The sequence below is a fragment of the Nesoenas mayeri genome (assembly GCF_963082525.1).
Source record: "Nesoenas mayeri genome assembly, chromosome: 2".
NCBI lineage: Eukaryota > Metazoa > Chordata > Aves > Columbiformes > Columbidae > Nesoenas > Nesoenas mayeri.
This window is the reverse complement of record NC_137543.1, coordinates 143,393,198-143,414,465: the sequence shown is the minus strand read 5'-3', so window position 1 is coordinate 143,414,465 and position 21,268 is coordinate 143,393,198. Positions and strand designations below refer to the sequence as shown.

Below are 21,268 nucleotides of genomic sequence, written 5' to 3'. Positions count from 1 at the left end.
AATGAGAAAGTATTTCTCTGCTGAGACTTTCAAAGCTTCTTGTTTATGGGAGCGTGGAAGCAAAGTTTTTCAAAGGGTTTCAGTATCTTCACCTACAGTATTTGCCATAAACAGTAGGGAAGGAGGAATACAAATATATGAGGAGAAAGGGAAAGAAAAAGTTTACCAGCAGGCAAAGCAAACTTTATTATTTTTTAAAGAAAATTTCTGTTCACCTCAATTTGGTAAATCAATTTCCTATTAATAGGAGTACCGTGGCATTTTGATTTTGTTTTTTTAAAAATGAAATACCACTTCAAATATGATTGAGTGTGTAACCTATTTACCTTAAACATGAGAAGAAAAGCTTGTGAAGTTTGTTTCCAAACAGGTAACCCACAAGAATATGTGGGGGGGAAAGTAATCAATTAATAAATAAATTAATTTACTATTAAGAGCATTTTTTCTCTTGCTGGGATGTGACTCCACTATTTTTCACATTTTTCAATTAAAGTTGCAAAATAATAAGATAACAGATGTGGTATTTAAATTATGTTTGCTATCAAAACATAACTTGCCCTCTCACAACCAACTGACAAGAGCCTTTTACATCATATTTTTTTCTATCTCAGACAATATTTCCAAGTCCACTTACATTTCCAGTAAAGCCACAGCTACTTCTCGGTCTTCACTTTCAGAGAAATTAATGAGAGCTGAGGGAAATGAACCTTGCAGAATAGGGTCTCAGAAGCTCAAATCATAATAAATAAAGTTATCTGTAGTATTCTACCAATATAGAAGCTTTTAACTAATTAATTTTCAAAAGGAGATACTGAAGAAGTTCTCCTTTGTTAGTTGAAAATACTCATGTAATGTGAGATATGTAAATCACAACTATTATATGCAAGTGAAGAACAAAGAAATCTGAAGACGTAATCTATCTCCATTAAGATTCTGTTATGGTATGTGCAGTTTCTTTCTATAACAGTGTATGAAAACAAGCTGAAGAAAAACATATGTACATAAAGTGAGTATTTGGATTTATCAAATTATGTGGTAACCATTGAATATTAACATACTGCATAAAAGCAGTTCTAATATTCCTGTGTCCAAAGTCCCCACACAGACTGCCTCCATCTTCCCTCTTCACTTTCTTTGCTTGAGTACATTACTGCTGCAAAGAGGGAATTATTTTATTGTGTTGACTGTAAACCATGATCCAGGTACACCATTCAGCAGCTTCCAAAAAGAGTCTGTGAGATAGAGACTATCCCAAAATATCTAAAAGACTCAGGATTGCGCTAACATTCTACCCCATCACTACATGCCATCTACTGAGAAGCAGCTAAACATTCAATTTTTTTCCCAAGGCACTTAAAGGCTTTCTCATTGCCATTCCTTTCTGTTTATTTTAAACCTGTTATTCAAGTGTTAATTATTTTCAATTATCTTATAGTTTTTTCTGTGCATGGTCTATTCCTCTGCTTATGTAATTACCTTGGCTAGCATATCCATAATATTATATAAGATTTTAGTTTAATTTAATAAGTCTCAGTGGAAAATACAGATGTGGCCTTCAGTTACCCTAGAGGACCCTGACCATGTGCCTAGCTCAGCAATTCTGCAGCTATAAACACAGTACATGAACCAAGTTATTTTACTGAGAAGAAACCCCTGACCCCCTTCTGGTTTGTGCGCTACTCTTCTCCTTGTGTTTGGCCACAGTAAAATTGTGTTTGCTGCCTTTTAGCTTTGTTACAATAGACACAATAAAAACTGTGAATCTGCTCTGTGAAAGAAACAATTTAGTCATGACATGCTTTCTCTGTCCTGAATGCCCTAGGCTTGGGTCACATGGGAAATGTTATTTTTGAGAATCTGGCAAAATGTATTTTGTTTGTTTGTTCTACAAAAGTAAAGAATCAATAACAACAAGAATGAAAAAGGGCAGACCAGGCTCCTTCATGTCATCATACCAACAGGAAGGTCAGCATACCAAAAGCCTCAAGAAAATTAAGCAGGCAGATCTCCACTTGTGGAGTAGAAGGAAAAAATCATGCACGGAGCTAATGTGAAAGGTGCTAAAGACAAGGCAATGATTCCCTCTTGACTTTGGTTTGAGCTCAAATATCACTGCAGATTCAGAAAGATCGAAGCAGGTGAGAAGGGTTTTTTGTCATTGTTGCCTTTTTTTTTTTCCAGACATGCACTGGTGCATGTGCACATAGATATTGTTAAAACCCAAATATATGATAGGGTCCTGATCCTGATGAAGAACAAAGAGATAAGTATGAACCCATTTCTATAGAATACATGCACCTAAACTTTAATGAAAACTCTGCTGTGCCTAGCATAGGTTACCAGAGGTGCTGTAAGTGAACCATTTCCTGATTATATAAAGACTGTACCTTATTACAGTGCAAAAACATCCACCATACAAGTGACAGCTCTATAAACGGCCAGAATCCTGGGTTTCCAATTGTTCTAATTCAATCTTTAAAAAATATGTATTTGTATGGAATATAAACCTTCAATTGTGTATTTCAAAGTTCTATTAAAAAAAAAGAAGGCAAACTCTGTTCCTATTTTAGGCTGCGTCCACAAAAAGTTGAATTAAATGAATTGACTAATCTGTGAGGGAGTCAAAGCTTTTCTTTACTTTGCTGGCCTTAAAACTTGAACTGAACTGAGAAAAATAATAGTGACAAAGTTCATTTGCAATCTCAACTCATTTTTATGGCACAGGTCTATATGATAAAACAGGGAGATCACAGGCTTCACTTGGTATAATCTGAAATAATTTATATAAAATGATAATATACAACATGAGAGACTCAATAATTTCTCAGTGAATCAAAGAAGGAAAATTCTTACTCAAAACAAAATAAATTAATGAAAAAAAACCTCAGGCATTTCTTGGATTTATCTGGAATAATTTAGTGTGAGAACACCGCACTAATACAAGACTTTCTGTATGATTAGAAAATGTTATTGAAGTTGAGTGAATACTGTATTCATAATTGATTTTATGAACAGTGACATCATGATAAAAACATTAAACCAATGATGTATTTTAAAATAAGAAAGAATATCTTACATCTCCTTTAGCATCCCTCTAGAAACTTCCCTTTTGAACTTACTTGTGGTGCAGTTGTTGAACTCTATGTCATCTATTGCTGCTCCTCCTCCAAGGTCTCTGGTACGAATGCCTTCAACGACAACTTCAAAATTCCTCAGTTTCCCCAAGTGTAACTCGACTTTATTCCACTTGTCACCATGACTTTCTGATTCACCCCATATTTTCACAATTCCAGCATCAGTCTGAATTTGAATGAAATATATGTATGGATTATCAAATACCAGTTTTGGGAAAAACAAAAACACAAAACCAAGCAAAACAAAAACAATCCAAACACAAAATGAAACAAGATAGAAGATTGGAAGACAACCTTTCATTTTGTTGAGAAATGGTAAAGATATGCTTTGCCAGGATAAAAAGAAAAACAGTGAAATGGGATGGTTATCATACAAATCACATAAACATCAATAGTAAATGGAGCCTTGGTATGAAATTACTATGTGTAAAATTGAACTCCAAAATAGTCCTTATTGGTGGAGTTGAATTTAATTTTATATAATACCGAGATTTGCTCTTTTCGTTTAGAATATATTATTCAATTTAGTCTACCATTTTAAAATTAGGGCATCCAATGAGCAAAATCTTTAAAAAGTTGTGACAATGTTAGTGACAAGGAAGAAAAAAACCTAACAAATATAGGATAATCATATGTCCAATTTAGTTTATTTGAAGGTATTATAAATAAGAGCATTCTGACTTTCAAATAATCTAATATATTTTAAAGATTTTCTTTAAATATCTAATCATATTATGTAACTGGCAAATCAGCAGCAACTTGCTTCACTTTTTAATAGTAGTGTTAGAATGCAGATACACCAGTTTCAATTGCTGTGAATAGAAAACACATAGAAAGTACAGAAAGTACATAAAAGTACAGAAAGTACAGAAAGTACATACTTGCAAAAGTTTTGTATATGTCTAGTCTTTACTCAGCAGGTCCATTAGGACTCCAGCTAGGGTTAATAAAAACATCACGCAATGCATCGAACAGCTAAATGTACTGTACAACAAAGCTTCTAAGGAAGTAGTACATGAACAAGTAAAATCTAAGGAAAATAGAGACAACAGTAATAACAGGCAGGGAAGTAAACTAATTATATTTTTTTATACATGGTGAACCTGTTAGATCAGATTTATGTTAATAAGATTGTCTTATGCATATTTATGATAAGAAAATGAAGGTTGGTGCTTTAGATACTCTATTCTGAGTAGGAAAGTGCAGACAAGCATGTACAAAAATGTTCTATTAGTTATTCCTGAACTAGGGAATTCACAGAATTGTTGATGTCTTTTAGAAGGAGGTCCTCAGACCTACTAAAACATAGAGATACTGAGGTGTGACTTTGTGACATTGTTCTGGAAAATAATTTATAACTGTAAAGAAGTTAGTTGAAAACAACGGCAATGTTACTTTAAATTGCTGAATAAGAAAGAAAACACAGGGAAGTGTCTCCATAACTGCATGTAAAGTCACAGATACTCAGCTGAACAACTCCATTGCTGCACACTACTAATCGTGTTGGATTAGCAGTGAGAGTAGCCCTTTTATCAGCCACGATGACTGAACACACAAGCACCTCCAGAGGCAAGTTTAGACATTGCATCTTCAGTTATGTCTCATTAGTTTAAAGTCAATGAAACACCCCATTAAAGAGAAAATAATGTAACAGGACCTTGTTGGTGCTCTGCACCACTAATTCCACAGTCAATGACAACTGGTCATGATTTTCCTGACTTATTTCTCCCAGTGAGACTTCTGACTCTACTTATGTGCCATCACGTCTGAGATCCGTTCATTTATAGGGTAGGTCACAACCCTTTCAGGCCTATAATCAATACAGTTAAGGGGAACTGGCATAGAATGAATGCTTTCTAAAAAGTCCAGTTAAATTTCAACCTGGAAACACAGCATAGAGGACTCGTTATTAACACTGAGATAAAATAAGTAGATACAGTAACTGAAGCTGATTTTAACAGTGGTAAAACAGTTTTTCAAATCTAATTTAACGTTATTCATATTACTCTTTTTCATCAAATACGTGGTCAAGAATTTATCTTTATTTGAGTAACTCAACAGTATCTATTCCATTGATTCTGATATTTTTCAATAACCTCCAAAAAAGTATCATGTATTATTGGGGTAATTTGTTTAGTCTGGAAATATTTTTCATCTATCCATTACATGAATAAAATGGATGGATATGATGAGTTACATTTGGCTTTAAGGTCTCCAACATGGAATACAAAACAAAACTTAGAAGAGAAGCACTTTTAAACCCTTAATCCATTTATTTACTCTGGAACCTATTCTGTCTGCCCTTGAGAACTCTTTGGAACAGGAAAGTTTTCCAAACATTATTTATAAGAAAGTACTGATTAATCTTTTCAAAGTATTTCAGTGCTATTAGTGGTGAAATTAAGAGACTTAAAATTAAGCTGATAATGATAATACTAAATGATAAGGAAATTCCTTTACTTTTGTGCATTCAAGTAAGATAGAAAAATTCAAAACTTAAATCTATGCCAAAATCAAGTCCTAAACCTATAAAAAAATTACATGTGTTTAATTTTGTATTTATGATAGTCAGTGGAACTTCTCAAAATATAAAGAGACAAGTATTTATTTAAAATCTGAAAATGTTAGATGTAGCACAGTTGGCCAGAATACGAGCTTTACTTTTACTGTTAACCTGATTCTTATTGATTTCACAGTATATTTTATTACTTTACTTTTTGTTAAAACTTATGTTTATCATGCTGATTTTTGAGTAAAGGATGCTGTGAGTAACAAGTAACACTGATCACGTATTTGTTTAGAGGTATCCACATAAAATATTGTAGCAATCAATCTGTAAACATAAACCATAAACATAAAATATCAAGTGTTTATACAGTTACAGGAACAGTGCTATTTTTTTCCACAGCGAGTCACTTTGTAGTGTATGTAGAAAACCTTTTGCCAGAAAGAATTTTTACAAGAGAAATGGCAGTCTCCTTGCATTTCAAAAATTCTTGAATATGAGTACATGAATAAAATATAGAAGAGAGAGATGTTTCTTTTCCTGTCTGGGTTCAACATTAGCAGTTTCTATACAACAGCAGTACTTCATAAAGCACGAAAGGCTGATTTTTCACTTGCTCAGCTGCAGCTCTACATAACAAAATGAAAAGCAAGCTCATCCTCTGCATAGCTGCATGAACACTGCTCTAATCCACAGTGAAAAGTCCCTTGAAAAACACAAGCCTTGTACATTGTCTGCATGAAACAGCTGAGGAAGAGGTGGGAATGGGAGAGACAAGCAGGAAGCTTGGCTTTCCTCCTCTCCTCAGGTCCAGACAGTGGAGCTGCCTTGACTAAGATCTCTAAACTATACACGTATGCCGGATACATTCTTGGCATAAGAGGATCATCGTTTGTAAGCTTTGCAGATTCCATGTCATAAATTATTGTTTTGTTTTCTGCACTCCCCAACCATCTAATCTGTCTGGTGCCCTGGCATTCCTTTCATATCTTTGGAATGTGTTTGCTTCTAAAATAAACATAAATATGTCCTGAGGGAGGGAAAAAACCAGTTTGCACTTTAACCTGCCCGTTTCTTCCAAAAATCCTTTCATGTTTATCAGATGATATACATTTATTAATGTAAGACAGAGATATGCAAAAGGGAGATATGACAATCAGAACAAATGTGTCTCAATGTAGAGGAGGCTGGACACCACGTTGTCACCTTTCAGTTTTTATGAGGCTGTTCTACTGACATATACTCATACTGAGTGTCTAGATTGTCCTTCAACCAGGCCTGGTGGCAAAAGGCCCAATCTAATTCTATGCTCCAACAGACTGATAAAAGATGGTTAAGATCTGTCGCTTTGACGGATAGTACTGCCTGTGTGGGGTGGGGGGGGAGTTGATCATGCTGATTGTTGGTCAGAGCAGAAATCCCATTTTCCTGTTAACCTACTGGAGTCTAGCTACATGTGGTTCTTTCACAAAAACCCCAACCCAACCCAAAAAACAAACAAACACAACACAACAAACAGAAGACTCAACCCAAATGAACAAAACCAGAAAAAATCTCAAACACACAAACCAAACCAAAACCAAAACCAAAACACCAAACAAACCCAAACAAAACCAAGCAAAACTGTAATCCGTTTTGCTGCCACTCATCCACATCTCAGGTTTCAGCCCTCTTCTACACTGTAAGCATCATACATTTTCTTCTTTGCTACACTTGCTTGCATGTAATTCCAGTCTCTCTCTTCGTATCATACCAACACCTTTGTATCCAAGCCACATTATTATCTTCCTCATGTCTCATTACATTTGCCTTGGCCTTCCTTCCAGTTCATATTTGTTCACCTCACACTCTCCCTTACATTCCTAAAACCATGTAATCATCTAGTTTGGGATTTGCATCCTCATATTGCCTGCATTTCTACTCCAGCAGAGTAGACCATCCTCAGCCAAAGAGGGTATTCCAAAGTAACATGAAAAACTAGCATCCAGAAAACACTGTATGTGGAAGGAAAAATAACCTTATCTTTCCAAACAAAAGGCTAAATTTCAGTTCTGAAACCTGAACTATGAGACTTGACAATAATTTTTATTTATTATATATATGCAAGTCTTTGAAAGCGGGGAGAAGAGAGAGTCTCAGATCTCACTGAGGCAGAATGCACAATATTTTTGCCCTAAAAACTCAATCCAAGTATATTTTTTTGGCAAGATATCTCATTTGACAGCAAAACACTAACAATGACACATCACTGCTAACGCATGACAACCACCAGATTTTTTTTCTATTCAGGCTAAAATCTCATGCTATATCTTAAATATCTTTCTGTGGATGTCACCCTCAGTTGAGGGGAAATGTGGCTAGAGTAACTTAATCTTTCTTATGTTTTCTTTTATGACTTCTGTGAACAACCCCACAACCTGCATGCCACTCAAGCTTGTAATTTTATTATTGCTAAAATCTTTCTAAATCCTTATGCAGTTTATGTTAATATTTTGAAACTTTTCCTTTGTAACATCTCAAAGAACACTGTAAGTTAAAATTCAGTAGTTTTTATAATCTGATAGGTTGAGGGCTGATAAAGCCTTCATCTAACTTTTTTTTGACCTGCACAGCCCATTCTTTTAAGTATTTTGACTCTTTCTGAACTCGTTTTACCTCCTCTAGCTGAATTCTATCTGTAAATGCCAAACCAAACTATTTTGAAGTGTCTTTTATACCATAGTCCCTGCTTTATCTTTTATTCTTTGTCAAGAAGTTATTTCCTTGCTGGTCTAACTCTTGATACAGGAATTCATTGTCCATTTATTACTTATTAAAATGTAAAAATCCATGTTTCCTTCTGAGCCTCATCCCTCTTCTGGGATAAAGTATTTGCAAGTTAGATCTAGAAAAAAATTTTTTCAAACAGTATAGATATGGATGTACTTCAGTGACTCCCAGTCACAATCAACAACATTTCATAGCTCCTTTGAAAACCCAGTGAACCAGTGTGTCTTTTCAAAAGTCTGTCTTTGTATGTGCACATACATGTCAGTATTTCAATACAATACCTAATAATTAGCACTTAAATAATGAGTATTTTGAAGGCAACAGTACAGCACTAAAGTATCAATAAAAACTCCAAGTATTATGATTATTTTTCTTGGGAAGTCAGATATTTTCCTTACGCAAATAAACAGGGAACCACTAGAACTTTCTATTAATAAAGGGAAAAGAGGTACAGAATGTTGTCACAAGAGCAGGCAGAAGATTCACTGTGCAAGTACTATCACAGCAGCCACCATAGTGCAAGTGCTTCTGTGGATCAAAAAAAAACCAAGAACCATGCTGCCCAGTTATACTTCTTGACACACAAAAAGTTATTTTGATATCAAACAAGTTAACTTCGTAACATGTATCTATACCTATAGCATAAAAGAAAGAAATAGAGTCTGATTTATCAAGTGTCCACATCATAGGTCCAGATTGCAATAAGTTTGTTTGTTCCATCCTGGAACAGTGGGAAAGGAGGAATCCAGCAGTCTCAATAGCCTTAACGGTCACCTAATCTTGCTGCAGAAAAAAATAATTAAAGAGGATTATTTGTTGGTCATACCCATAAGCTTTAGAGGACAAGAGGATCATGGCCTACAATAGAAGAACACCCGCTTATCGTGTTTGTCACTTGTCACTTTGGACTTATTTCTTCACAGCATGGGGTCCACTATCCCCTAAACTCAACCTAAGAAAATCTGAAAGTCCAATGTTATTGGCACATCAGCTAAAAAAATTTCATTTCTTCCCAAAAACACACACTGAGACAACTAAAAACAGATGTGAAAGAGAGTGTTTTCATTTAAGGCACTAAAAAGTTATTATTGATTGTATGTCACTGCCCTCTATGGGTTTACATAGGTGAAGGGCAAGCTGAGGTGATGAGCCACCATTAAGGAAAACTTGACAGTAAAAGGCATGTTTTTCCATTGACTCATAGCAATGGGTTATGGTTTCTCACTGCCCCATCATGCTGAGCGATAAACCCTTTCAGAAAATGGCAGAATTTTCTCTAAGAGGAACATAACCTGGTTAGATCTATATGTCTATGTCTAGCCATATTAGAAAATTCTGTTCTTATTCAGAGGATTTTTATATACCTTCTGATAGTCTGAGGGGAATTATTTCTTAATGATTTCATTATATTGCAATTCAGAATCTTATTCATGCTTGTCTTCATCTGAAGAACGATCTAAAGTGTTTATAATCTCTCTTCTGAGAACTTCAGGGAGAAAGTATATCTTACTGGGCTCAATATCCTCATTAATTCACCAGGGGATACTAAGAATGAAGGACAGGGAAGGATTTCTTTCTGCCTTAGAATTCCTTTCATTTTGTGGCTGGGTTTAATATTTTTCCTATGTGGCAGAGACCACCACTATTCTTAAGGGTACATTTCTACAACAGTCAGAACAATGTTAGGAACTTAATCCAAAGCGTGGAAGAGGAGTATGTCATTTCCCGTTACAAGATATTGCAAAGAAACTTCTTATGAATGCACTCTCTGTCAGAAGAATATACTAAGTGTTCCAGATGCAATTATAAAAGTTCCGCTATTAGACAATCTGCCTTGTTACGTCTGCAGTGAAACAGCAATGAAACACAGATTTTGTTCTTGATCCGCACCTCTCCTTCTATTCATCTTCCTAGCTGGGTTCAAAATATTTCCCTGGTTCATTTGCATCTGATATTTATTTCAGCAGAGCCACAGGAAATGAAGCTGAGCTAACCAAATGGATGGAGGCAATAAAAACATTTGCTAAATATTCCTGGACTCTTCAAACCAAATATACTTGAAGGCTTTTTAATCATAGACAGAATATTTTCAAATGATTCATCAAAACACATGATCTGTTTTTTATCAACACCATAAATAGAATTTCAAGATTTACTGTATCAAAAGGCTTCTCTTTCTGCAGCACCCTTCAGAGTTTTGAGAGAAGTCAAGCTCTTTTTACATATTTTTTTAAGTGTTAGGAAAAAGCTTTTCTCCTATCCTTTCAGATTCCTTTGATAACAGTATCTTCCTGGCAAGCTATTACCATCCCAAATTTTCAAAACAAGATATGTGTTATGCAAAGTGCAGAAACATAATATGGAATGAACATAATGTGACTTTAACTATCACTGCTAATTTCACTAGCTTTTGATGCATGGTAATCCCTCTGTTTTACAAGAGTATTTCAGGAGGGCAGTTTACTTTTCATGCTACTACTTGTTTTAGAATCAAGAATATTTTCATGAGATGCAAATGAAGTTAATAAATAAAACTGGTTTAATTAAGTTTTACTTTTCTTGGTGTAGTATAATCATTAAAGCCTTTTGAAGGCCGAACAAGCAGTTTAAAGACGAAGTATCCCATGATGAGGTATGTTCCTTCCCTACCCCTTTTGTTCAATACAGAGTAGAGTGCAGTCCTGTGCTTTTACATGTGCATAAAAGAAACAGGAGGTGGAAGGAAGAAAAATCCCATTTTCCTCATTTTACCATATTTTAAAGACATCTCCTATGAAGCTGTATTTCCCCAAACCACAGAACAGAGAGCATCTCTTCCTAGGACTAAGTCTGTCAGACATAGCTAAAAATAAAACAAAAACCACCCTCCCACTGCCCCCAAATAAACAAAACAAACAGAAAACCCGCAACACATTAAAATGCAATAAAACTGAAGATTGATGCTGTATAGCAGAATCACTTATCTTAAAGGAAAAGATGTGAGTTATTGTATCTTCTTTACCTAAAATTATTTTCTAAGCATATGACAGATTCTATCTCTTTTTTTCATTTCTCACTGATTTCCTCTTAAAACCTAACTTCCTAAAAGAATATTGCTTAGATTATTTGAAAACGGTAATTTAAATGTACAGAGTTTGACCTTATCTTTCATTCAAGCAAAAAAAGCTCTACATCAGATAAATCACAGAATCACAGAATGTTAGGGATTGGAAGGGACCTCAAAAGATCACCTAGCCCAATCACCCCACCGGAGCAGGAACACCTAGATGAGGTTACACAGGAAGGTGTCCAGAAGGGTTTTGGATGTCTCCAGAGAAGGAGACTCCACAACCCACCTGGGCAGCCTGTTCCAGTATTCTGTCATCCTTGATGTGAAGAAGTTTCTTCACAACCTATAGTATCAAATTATTGAAATTATTTAGGTGAATCAAAGAATGAACTCAAGTTAATATTTGTTCATACAAGATTTGGATTCTAGTTCAATTTTCTTTCCTCTTCTCTTTTTTCCTTTTTTTCTTCTTTTTGGTCATGAAGATATGAGTTATGAATGAACATGTATGTCCTCTGGCACACAGTCACCAGGCTGACAACAACTCAATACAAGAAGTTCAGTGGCACTTTATAGCAGCACTAATTACAATAGTTCAGCCTTGGCAAACTACTTAATTGTAGGGAAAGACACATACTCTGTATGGCAAGTGTCATGTTGGTAGGTGTATGGAAACAAACCAAACAAAACATTTTTACATGTTGTTAATCATGTAGGAAAATCTAGGTGCACCAGTAGTTATTCACTACTCTGCCTTTAGCTACTGCTTTGAAGATTTGTGTCTCCTATTACGTGACCCACAGACACTTGTGGTTAAGATTACTGTTGCCTTTAGAAAATTACTGCTAATTATCTGAATGTTGAAGCTCTGCACTAAATATACGATTCAAAAATTATTAAGTCCACCTAGAATAGCTCTTAGAGAGACAAACAAACAATTTCAGTGTAAGGAGAGATTTTAAACTTGAAATTTACGCTTTCTGTCACTAAGCTAAGGGATGCTGAGGGATGCAGATAACAAAAACACAGATAACAGAACTACAACAATCTACAGAGTAATATTCCCCAAAGACCAAAAGATAGGAAAATGTAAGTGATGAGTAATGCAAGAGGATGAGTTTTACTTTCAGGATATGCTGCTGAAAGTGATGAGCTTACTCAAGTTCCAGTGACTTCAATGAACATTCATCATTCTCAGCACTGAAGAGAGTACATTAAAACTAAGTTTCTCTCTAATTTTTCAGAGTTCTATTTTGACAGGAACCAGACATGCTGTTTGGTATGTCTCTGCCTTCTATAAAAACACTTGAAAAAGAAACATCAAGATGATCAAATGGTATCTTCAAGAAATCATTTGATCTGGGCAAAACGCATGAAAAATTGACTTCACTTATAAGGATAACTTACAAAATCACATAATTGCATTTTCACAGTGCATTATAGAAAGAAGGAAAACAACAAGCTGAACCACTGATGTTTCAGTCTTCAAGGCTTCTATTAGACAGTCCGCATCTATTAGTCTCGGCAGATTTTCATAATAACAGCTAATGACAAAGCCCATCCATCTACCCATCCATCCCTTTCATTTCCTCCTTTGTGGAAAGCATTAAGATGATTTTCACTCTCTGAAATATCTTTTCTCCAGTTTTCACTTCCAAAATTAATATCATTGTAATAAATAAATATGCATTTCAGAAAGGGACATGAACACATTTGATAAATGAATTTATGCTACTGATGAAATTCCTTTTTTTAAAATGGACCAATTTTGGAATTCTGGGATTTCATATTGAATTCCTTTAGAGCATCAGAAGGCATTAACAGCTCACTCTGTCATGAGTGACAGCACTTGCAACATTTCTAGAAGCTAAATGTTAGACTCTTGTTTCTTAATTGCTGTAAATACTGAGTTGAGAAAAGACAGTTTCAAAAACACTTTGACAAAAAACAACTGATAATTCATCTGGATACATGATTTTGTTTGAAGCAGGTAGGCATTTCAAGTTATGACAATGAAGTTATGCATTCAAAACTCTTACTTTGGAAAAGAAATGTATACTGGGAAGGCAAGAATAATGTATTGATTTTCTTTTAATTATTCTATGTCACCTTCCTAAAACTTTGATTATCCTGTCCAAAGGCTCTTAAAATACATCTTCATCATGCACATTATCATTACCAATTAGAACAGAGAAATAAAACAGTTCCACTTTGTCAAAGAGGATTCATTATCCACCTTGTACTACTTAATCCTGTCTTCATTTCCTAACCTTCCCAGCTCTCCTTTCTCCTCTAATGCAAACATTTCTTCTTCATTTCCTAGTATAACCTACCTTCTTTTGGTTTTGTTTTTCAGGTAGCTTAAGGGATACAATTATTATTGCTTGATTTTCATTTTTTTCCTTTGGTTCAAATGTTGATTAAGAATAAGCATCGAAGCCATTTTTTAAGACCTTTAGCATTTCAAGCAGCTTAGTTACATTTTGACTCAAACCTTGTCATACCTATGTTTTGTGTTTTAAAGGTCTCCTCAGATTGTTCGCATCTTAGAGTTGAGTAATGATAATTCTCAGGAAAATTGAAACTTGAAGAAGAAGTCACAACTACAAAAGCTCTAGGAAGACTCTGGAAAACTGTTACAACCCTCCACAGTGCCAAACAGGACAGTGTGATAATAATTGTGCAATAGTAGATTACCTGGATTACAAGACAAAGGTCAAACCTTTACTTATACTGACTACCTAAACAAATGCAGAACATATACAGTATGGGATGCAAAAAACCAGCTTATGAATCAAGATAATAGACATATACAGAAATGGTAGAACCTCAAATCTGTCATGTTTTTCCTCTTACAGAAAATACTCAGAATACCATATTTGAAAATGTGAGGCATAATCACATATAAAATTTCAGCCTTTTATTATGCAGCTTTAACTCTTTGACTCATCTTCTACATATCTTTCCCCCATTAACATTCTTCTTTATCAGCTGGTTATGGAATGAGACAACAAATACAAAATTGTTGTCCAAATAGGAGGTGTGTGCCCCTAATAAGTCTACAACTGGTGGTGACATCCATGTTTCACCCTGACTTCAGAGTACTCAATAGGGAGGGAGTTGGCCAGGCACAGCCCCCTGAGTGCCTTGGGAAGTCTATACATGCAATCAGCCATGGTGAAACTGGGACATGGGCAAAACTCACATCTTAGGACCACAGATCACATCAGATACTGCGAATGTGTATTTGTCTAAGATGTCTTTTAGGAGTGTGGTGAAGCACCTTTCTTTTCATGTATGCCTGTACCCACCTATTTATACACACTGTCTGAAGTAAGTCAGATGGTGCAGAGTTGTTTGGCACTTTCATGGCCCTTACTGAATATTGACTAAAACTCTCAGCTAGGATTAAAAGTATTGCTGAGCTGCATCAAAAAAGTTACTTTGTCGGCTTTCTCTGTGGCCAATGAAACAGGAAGTACGTACTAAAAATGAAAGAAATTCATCTAGTCTAGATCTTCTCACATCGAATTGCTGGTTTAATAGAAACTAAATTGATAAATTGCTCAACTCAGGTAAGTATCTACCAGTATGGATACTTATTCGATATTCACCTGAACTGTAATTTCAAATTTTTCTTGCAGCAGGACCAAACTTCACTTATGTATTGACTGGTCTTATCTTGGAACGATTTATCACCATGTGTGGTCCACTCCTGGGCAAAGGTCTGCTTGGAAGTGATGCACCTTACTTTAAACAAACACATGGATGAGAGTACTGTTTGAGTGACACAACAGGCAGGCAGAAGTTGAGCTGGTGGGACTAACTTTTCTTCTCTGAAACTTTGACAGTTTGTGACTAACGTCAGAACCATTTTTCTGTTCATGGTGTCACAGTGTTTACTAAATCATTTCAATGAAAAGGAAACCATGGAATCAATTTGTGTGAAAGTCAACTCAGCTCTTCAAAATATGAAGATTTGTTCACGAAGAATTAAAGCATTAGGGTTACAGCTGCCTTGAAAAATAAAAGCCCCAAAGCAAAGCCAATTCAGCTGAACAGAACATCTGGAATCTTTCAGAGATTTTGTTTGTTTTATTCAGTATTTCAATTCAGCAACTCTCCTCTAATATCACCTTGATTCTGTATATGAAACTGATTGTAAGGAGTGGGAAAACATATCTTTACAGGAATTCTGCTGAAATAAAGCAAAAATAAAAAACTTTAAAAAGGGAAAAAAGTTCATATATCTACTGTAAACTAAACATGTTTGTTTTGTTTTGTTTTTAAGTAAGATTATTTTATGGCAGTACAGTAAAATAATAAGACTGGAAAGAATTCTTAATATTAGCAATGGTAATTCTTAATTCTTGTACAATGGCACTGAAATTTTTGAGGTTTTACTAAATATTTCATTGGTCACTTCTTTGAAGTGACAAGTCTGCAGGACAGAATTGACATGAATGTTCCCTACTAATTTTCAAAGAGCATCTTATGCTTTTTTGGACACATAAGAGAGTGATCAGTGTCAGTCAGATTTCATCCATACTTTGATGTAGTGGGATGTTCACTAGTATAAAACTGTACTTCTTTCTTAGTGACACTTTCATAATTTATTTGTATTCTGTTAGAATATTCTTTTCAGTTGGATTGTTACTTGGGGTTTGTAGATATGTAGAACAGATGCTCTGGGATATTAGATGAACTGGACAGGCTCAGGGGAATCAAAACACTAAGGCTGAAAAAAATAATAAGCTCTTTATATAGTCAAAGCTCGATTAAGTATTTTTAAGCTTCACTGAATTGATCCTGAGCAGAGACATCTTTAAGAGGAAAACTCTAATATCTGATGGATACAACTATTTATTCCTTAGAGAATGCCAAGGAATCAGATATCTGATTTAAATTTTTAATCTGTAGTTATGAAACATATTTTCTACTATGATATGATCAAGGACATATAAAATTATAAATATCTATACCATGGTAGGGATGTAGGAGATGAAAGTTTGCAAATAGATTTTGGTGCTTGCATTGACAGCATAGATAGGAAATATCTACATAGGTATTAAAAATATTTACTGAAATATCCAAAATTCAAATATATATGCAAAATTCAAATATTTATCCAATTACATTTCTGAATGTACCCAATATTGTTTATCAAATGTTACTATATACAGTTGCGTGTCTACAGGAAGCTATATGGAAAGTAATATCCACCTTTCCTCTTATAGATGCTTACTTTAGGCTGAGATAAATCATACCACAAACTCCCTTTGACATAATGAGTAAAACCCCATCATCAACAGAGAGGCTAGAGTGACTGCTGCAGTGGCTACACAGGAGGCATCTATGACTTTAAGTAACAGGAATTCCATCCACATTGGGACAAATTACAATTTAATAGCAGATTCTTAAATCTTAACATGTTTATTAGAAAAGAAATCTACATACTGGAGAAAATGGAGCAAGCTCTTCCTAATATGTCTTTCCTGTGCTAATATAGAAATGATTTGCCTACATAAAAGCAAAATGATAGGTATGAAAACATGCATCAGCCACACTTCAAATATGTGAATGAAACTTTATAACAACTTTCAACCTGTCAAACAAATACAAATAGAACTAAGGTGGAAAAGGAAATTTAGTAATATGTTTTTCTCTTCCTTTTTTTTTTCCAATGAAAATCCCTTGGCCATCCTTCCCTTTCTTCCCAGGGCAGCCATTGTTACATAATCTGTTATGTAATCCACTTCTGGTTACCAGTTTCACTAGTTGTGATAACCTCGATTCCCTGTTTCCACTTGTTCAGTTTTTTCTCTAGATGTTGGAGATAATGCAGAAGTTCTGTCTGTGTTTTCTAAATGGGTTTATTCCCTACAGTAAATAAACAGAGAGCTAACTATCAGAAGAATAGAAATCTCTTTGTGTGAACTAAGGAACCATTGCAACATTTTAAAAGGCAAATTGGAGGAAAAATGTAACCACTGAGTGATAAAATTATGGAAAATAACAGAATGTAAAGGGATTTTTGGAAGAACATACTTGATCATGTTTGCATGGAAAGGATGATTTTAAGATGAAGTCTAACAACTTTCTATAGCAATGACATCCTATATGTGTCACCTTATGATTTCCAGCCATCTGATTGGTAGGCTCAAAGAATTTGAAATAGGTGACATCTCAATAAACTGATTGAGAAGCTAGCTATATAAAATAAATGGTATTGTACAATTGCATCAATCTAAGTTTCCACTGTGTTTCCTACGACCTTTCCACAACAGCTGTCTCACACTTAAGCAAGAAGAGTAATCAACCTCCAAGTTGTTCATAATTATTGACTGCAAAATGCCACCTGTGATATCAAATTTCCCCTAGCATTATAATGGGAAAAAATAAGGTTATTTACACTCTTTTGTTCTCCACGCTTTAAATTGTTTTCATGATAGTATGACTAGTAGAACTAAAACTAGTTTATAATATTACTGTGTTTTTATTTAATGATTGCTATTCAACAAAATTCACCCTAGAATGTTTTCCATTATAAGAACTTTTTTTCAGTTGTATGGTTTTGAAAGTTAAGAAAAAAAATGTTATAATAGTTTTTATTTATTATGAAAATCTGAAAAGTATCCACATGATTATTTTGATAGAAGACACATTTTTTCTTTAATATCATCTCAAGGGTTTTTTAGGTTTTTCTTTTTGATTTGGTAGGTTGTGAGTTTTTTTGTTGTCCCAACTCTCTTTAGCATACAAGACCTCAATCATTCTAAGAAAGTCCTCATATTTTTGCCACAACCAGTTATTCCTGGTCCACATTAGAGCCCAGCATTACAGCTAAAAGATAAATACTTCTTTTTTTTTCTTTTAATTCCATAAGATCCATGCTCATAATAGAGGTAATTAATTTCACTTGCATTTGTACAAAGCCTTTAAAACTTTCATGTCACCTAAAACTCCTAGAGCTAAAGAAAAGTTAGTATCACAGATCTATTAAGAGCCTTAACCATTTTGATATATTGGAGGTAAGAAATGCAATTTTATTGTTAATTTTGTCCTTTTAGTGCTCTTGCTGAAGGTAAAATCAAATATACTCTGTAGACCACAGAGTTACATCCATATATTCCAGGGACTTATGCAAACAGCCTTTTTAATTCCTTATTTCAGTAGTAGTACAGTATAATCTCTCATTACTTCATTAATTCAAACAGAAAATCACATTAGCATGGTTTCTTCTGTTAAGAAGACTTCAGTCTTAACAGTAGTACTAACATCCCTTAAATGAGCTTCTTGTCTTTTTAATTTTGCGGATGCGGCCTGGCAAAATTTGCAGGAACATGTTACAAAAGAATGACGCAAGGTGGGAAGTGGTGAGGGTAGTAGACAACCTGAGGTGTCTGACTGAACATGAAGGCCTATCAAAAGAATTTGAGTATGAAAACATAGATAAGAAACTCGTATGAATTGACTATGGAGTTTTCATGATTCTGCAGGCAATTGATCTCTAAGCTGCAATGACTCTTCATGGGCTAGTAACACAAAGTTACCAGGTCATGGAAAGGTAAGTAAGATAGTGGGAAGAAACCAAAGTCTTTCGAAGTTCCCATTACAATGACCCTGTTAGTCTCTGCTGCAAATGATAACTGCTTTTTCTACCACGTAGGATGTCAGTGCATGCAATGATAGGACAATTCTACTTAAAGCAACCTTTCATCTTTCATTTAATTCACCATTACATTATGCTATGGGGGTCAAACTACAAACAAATACACATCCAGATTATTAAAGTAATAAATATAGGTACTAAAAATATCCAGTATGAACCTTGCATGAAATTAATTGTAATCAGATACTTCCATCTTTGTGAAACAAATTAGAGCAAACACAGAAACACAACTTTTTTTTTTTCTTTTTTTTTTTTTTTCTTTTTCCTTGTGAAGCTACTGTGGATTCAAAACTGACAAGATTTTTGAGGCACAAAAATTATACTCTTTGTGTCAAGACACTTTATTGATTCAAAGTAATTTTGATCACAGTACAGCGTGTTAACGCAAGCCTGGCAAAGATCAAAGACTACCAGAAACTAGAACATCTCCAAGACACTAAAAACGAATTATGAATTAAAAATAAAAGTTGCATTAAAGGAATATAAAACTGGAAACAAATTAATGTTCTGCAATGAGCAGTAGTGCTACATTGATACTTGCTGAATTTTTGGCAGTATAACATCTGTTCAGTTCACTCTGTTTAACTAAAATGATACTTTTCTTGATGGAAGACACCTTGGGCTGTAAAAAGAGATGGGAAAGGAAAATGGAAAAAAATTAAGATCTTCCACCTTTTTTGAGATTAAATTGAACTCTTGGAAATGTTCAGTGTTTTGTTGGTTTTTTTTTTCAAGTAGTTGTTGATTAAGAAAATTAGATGCTGTCTTGGGATTTTGGGTTTGATCAGTGCTATATGCTTTCTAAAAGATGCCAGCAGGCACCAGGTTCCAAGTTGCATTAATTATTTTTATTTCTTTTAAAGACATGTTAATTTAATTTCTAAATTTATTTATTTAGAATAAGAGAGATAAAAACTTAATAAAATGGTCAGAGATCAAGACTACACTTCTATCATTTAGAAAAAGTCCTTTGTCTTCATAAAAATACATTTCTGTTTTACAGCTGCTGTATAAAAGAGACCTGATTTTGATGCCTGTTGTTTCAGTAAAAATCATTCAATAGCAGCTCTATGATCCTTAAAAGAACTCTGTCCCAAGACACACTTAAATCACAACTTACTTTCTTGAATGTCTGCCCTGAAAAGTGTTAGAAAAGAGCAAAAGAAGTCTGACCTGCAAATATCCTGGAGATGTTTCAAAGCCTCATGTGCTAAAAAGCAGCAATGTAACCACTGTCACTCTGTGAGACTATAAATGTAGAAAACCATAAAGTAAATCACTCCCAGAGATCTCTGATTTGGGGAATAAGTTCAGTAAAACAACCCTGGAGAACTGTGTAGAACAGAGACTGAAAGTGCATTTTTCATCTATGTCACATGGCGCCATGTTGCCAGTTTGGGACAGAAAATAAGAAGGTGGGCTTGTGATTCCAGGTGTAATGTTACAGGATATTGTTATGTTGCCTCGATGATTCGGTATGTATCGTGCTGTTTAAATCTGTTAGCCTGCTCAGTTTTCTAACCAGGCATTGCCCTGCCTGGCAGAAGACATGCCTTTAGTCACACTAATCCTTTACTACCCATTGTCCTCATCTCCTAAGGGAGAAAAAGGTCAAGTTCTCAATTTTATCAAAAAATGCTGAATAATTCATATACTAACAATTTCTCCTATATGTTCCTAGAAACACGATGATTTTAAATTACAAATCCCCTGATGAATCTCTTGTCTTCACAAGCAAGATTCCAAAATACAAGTGTGATTCTTTAACCCTTCTTCAAAATGTTTTTTTTCCTTCAAAGCACATCCAAATGTACTATTCTAGCTCACCAACTTTTTGGAATGAATGCTTACATCTGGTTGCAGTATAAGAACACAAAGAATTACATGCTTTCAATAATTTACAGTGAAGAAGATTGAAGTAACCTCCAAATGTACTCAACTGAGAAAATAAAATGCACTGAATCATGTCTGCCCTTATCTACGGTTGTGCATATTTCTTTGTTCCTTCTGCATAAACTGTTTTTTAGAAATGAAGCTCCCAATGAAAACTGACTTATTTCTATTTAATCATTGTCTCAGACTCCATTTACTTGGAGATACGCTTATGTAAATGGTCAAAATCAGATCTACAAACAACC

General features: G+C 34.6%; 1 protein-coding gene across 1 annotated transcript in view; it reads right to left on the bottom strand.

The window, feature by feature from the left end:
- Window positions 1–21,268, bottom strand: part of MALRD1 (MAM and LDL receptor class A domain containing 1) — a gene marked incomplete at both ends in the record, with an annotated part of 247,721 nt that overhangs the window by 90,108 nt on the left and 136,345 nt on the right. Inside the window, one exon of the mRNA XM_080364215.1 lies at window positions 3,120–3,300. Within this exon, the coding sequence (XP_080220341.1) occupies window positions 3,120–3,300 (181 nt within the window). The remainder of the gene's footprint in view (window positions 1–3,119; window positions 3,301–21,268) is intronic.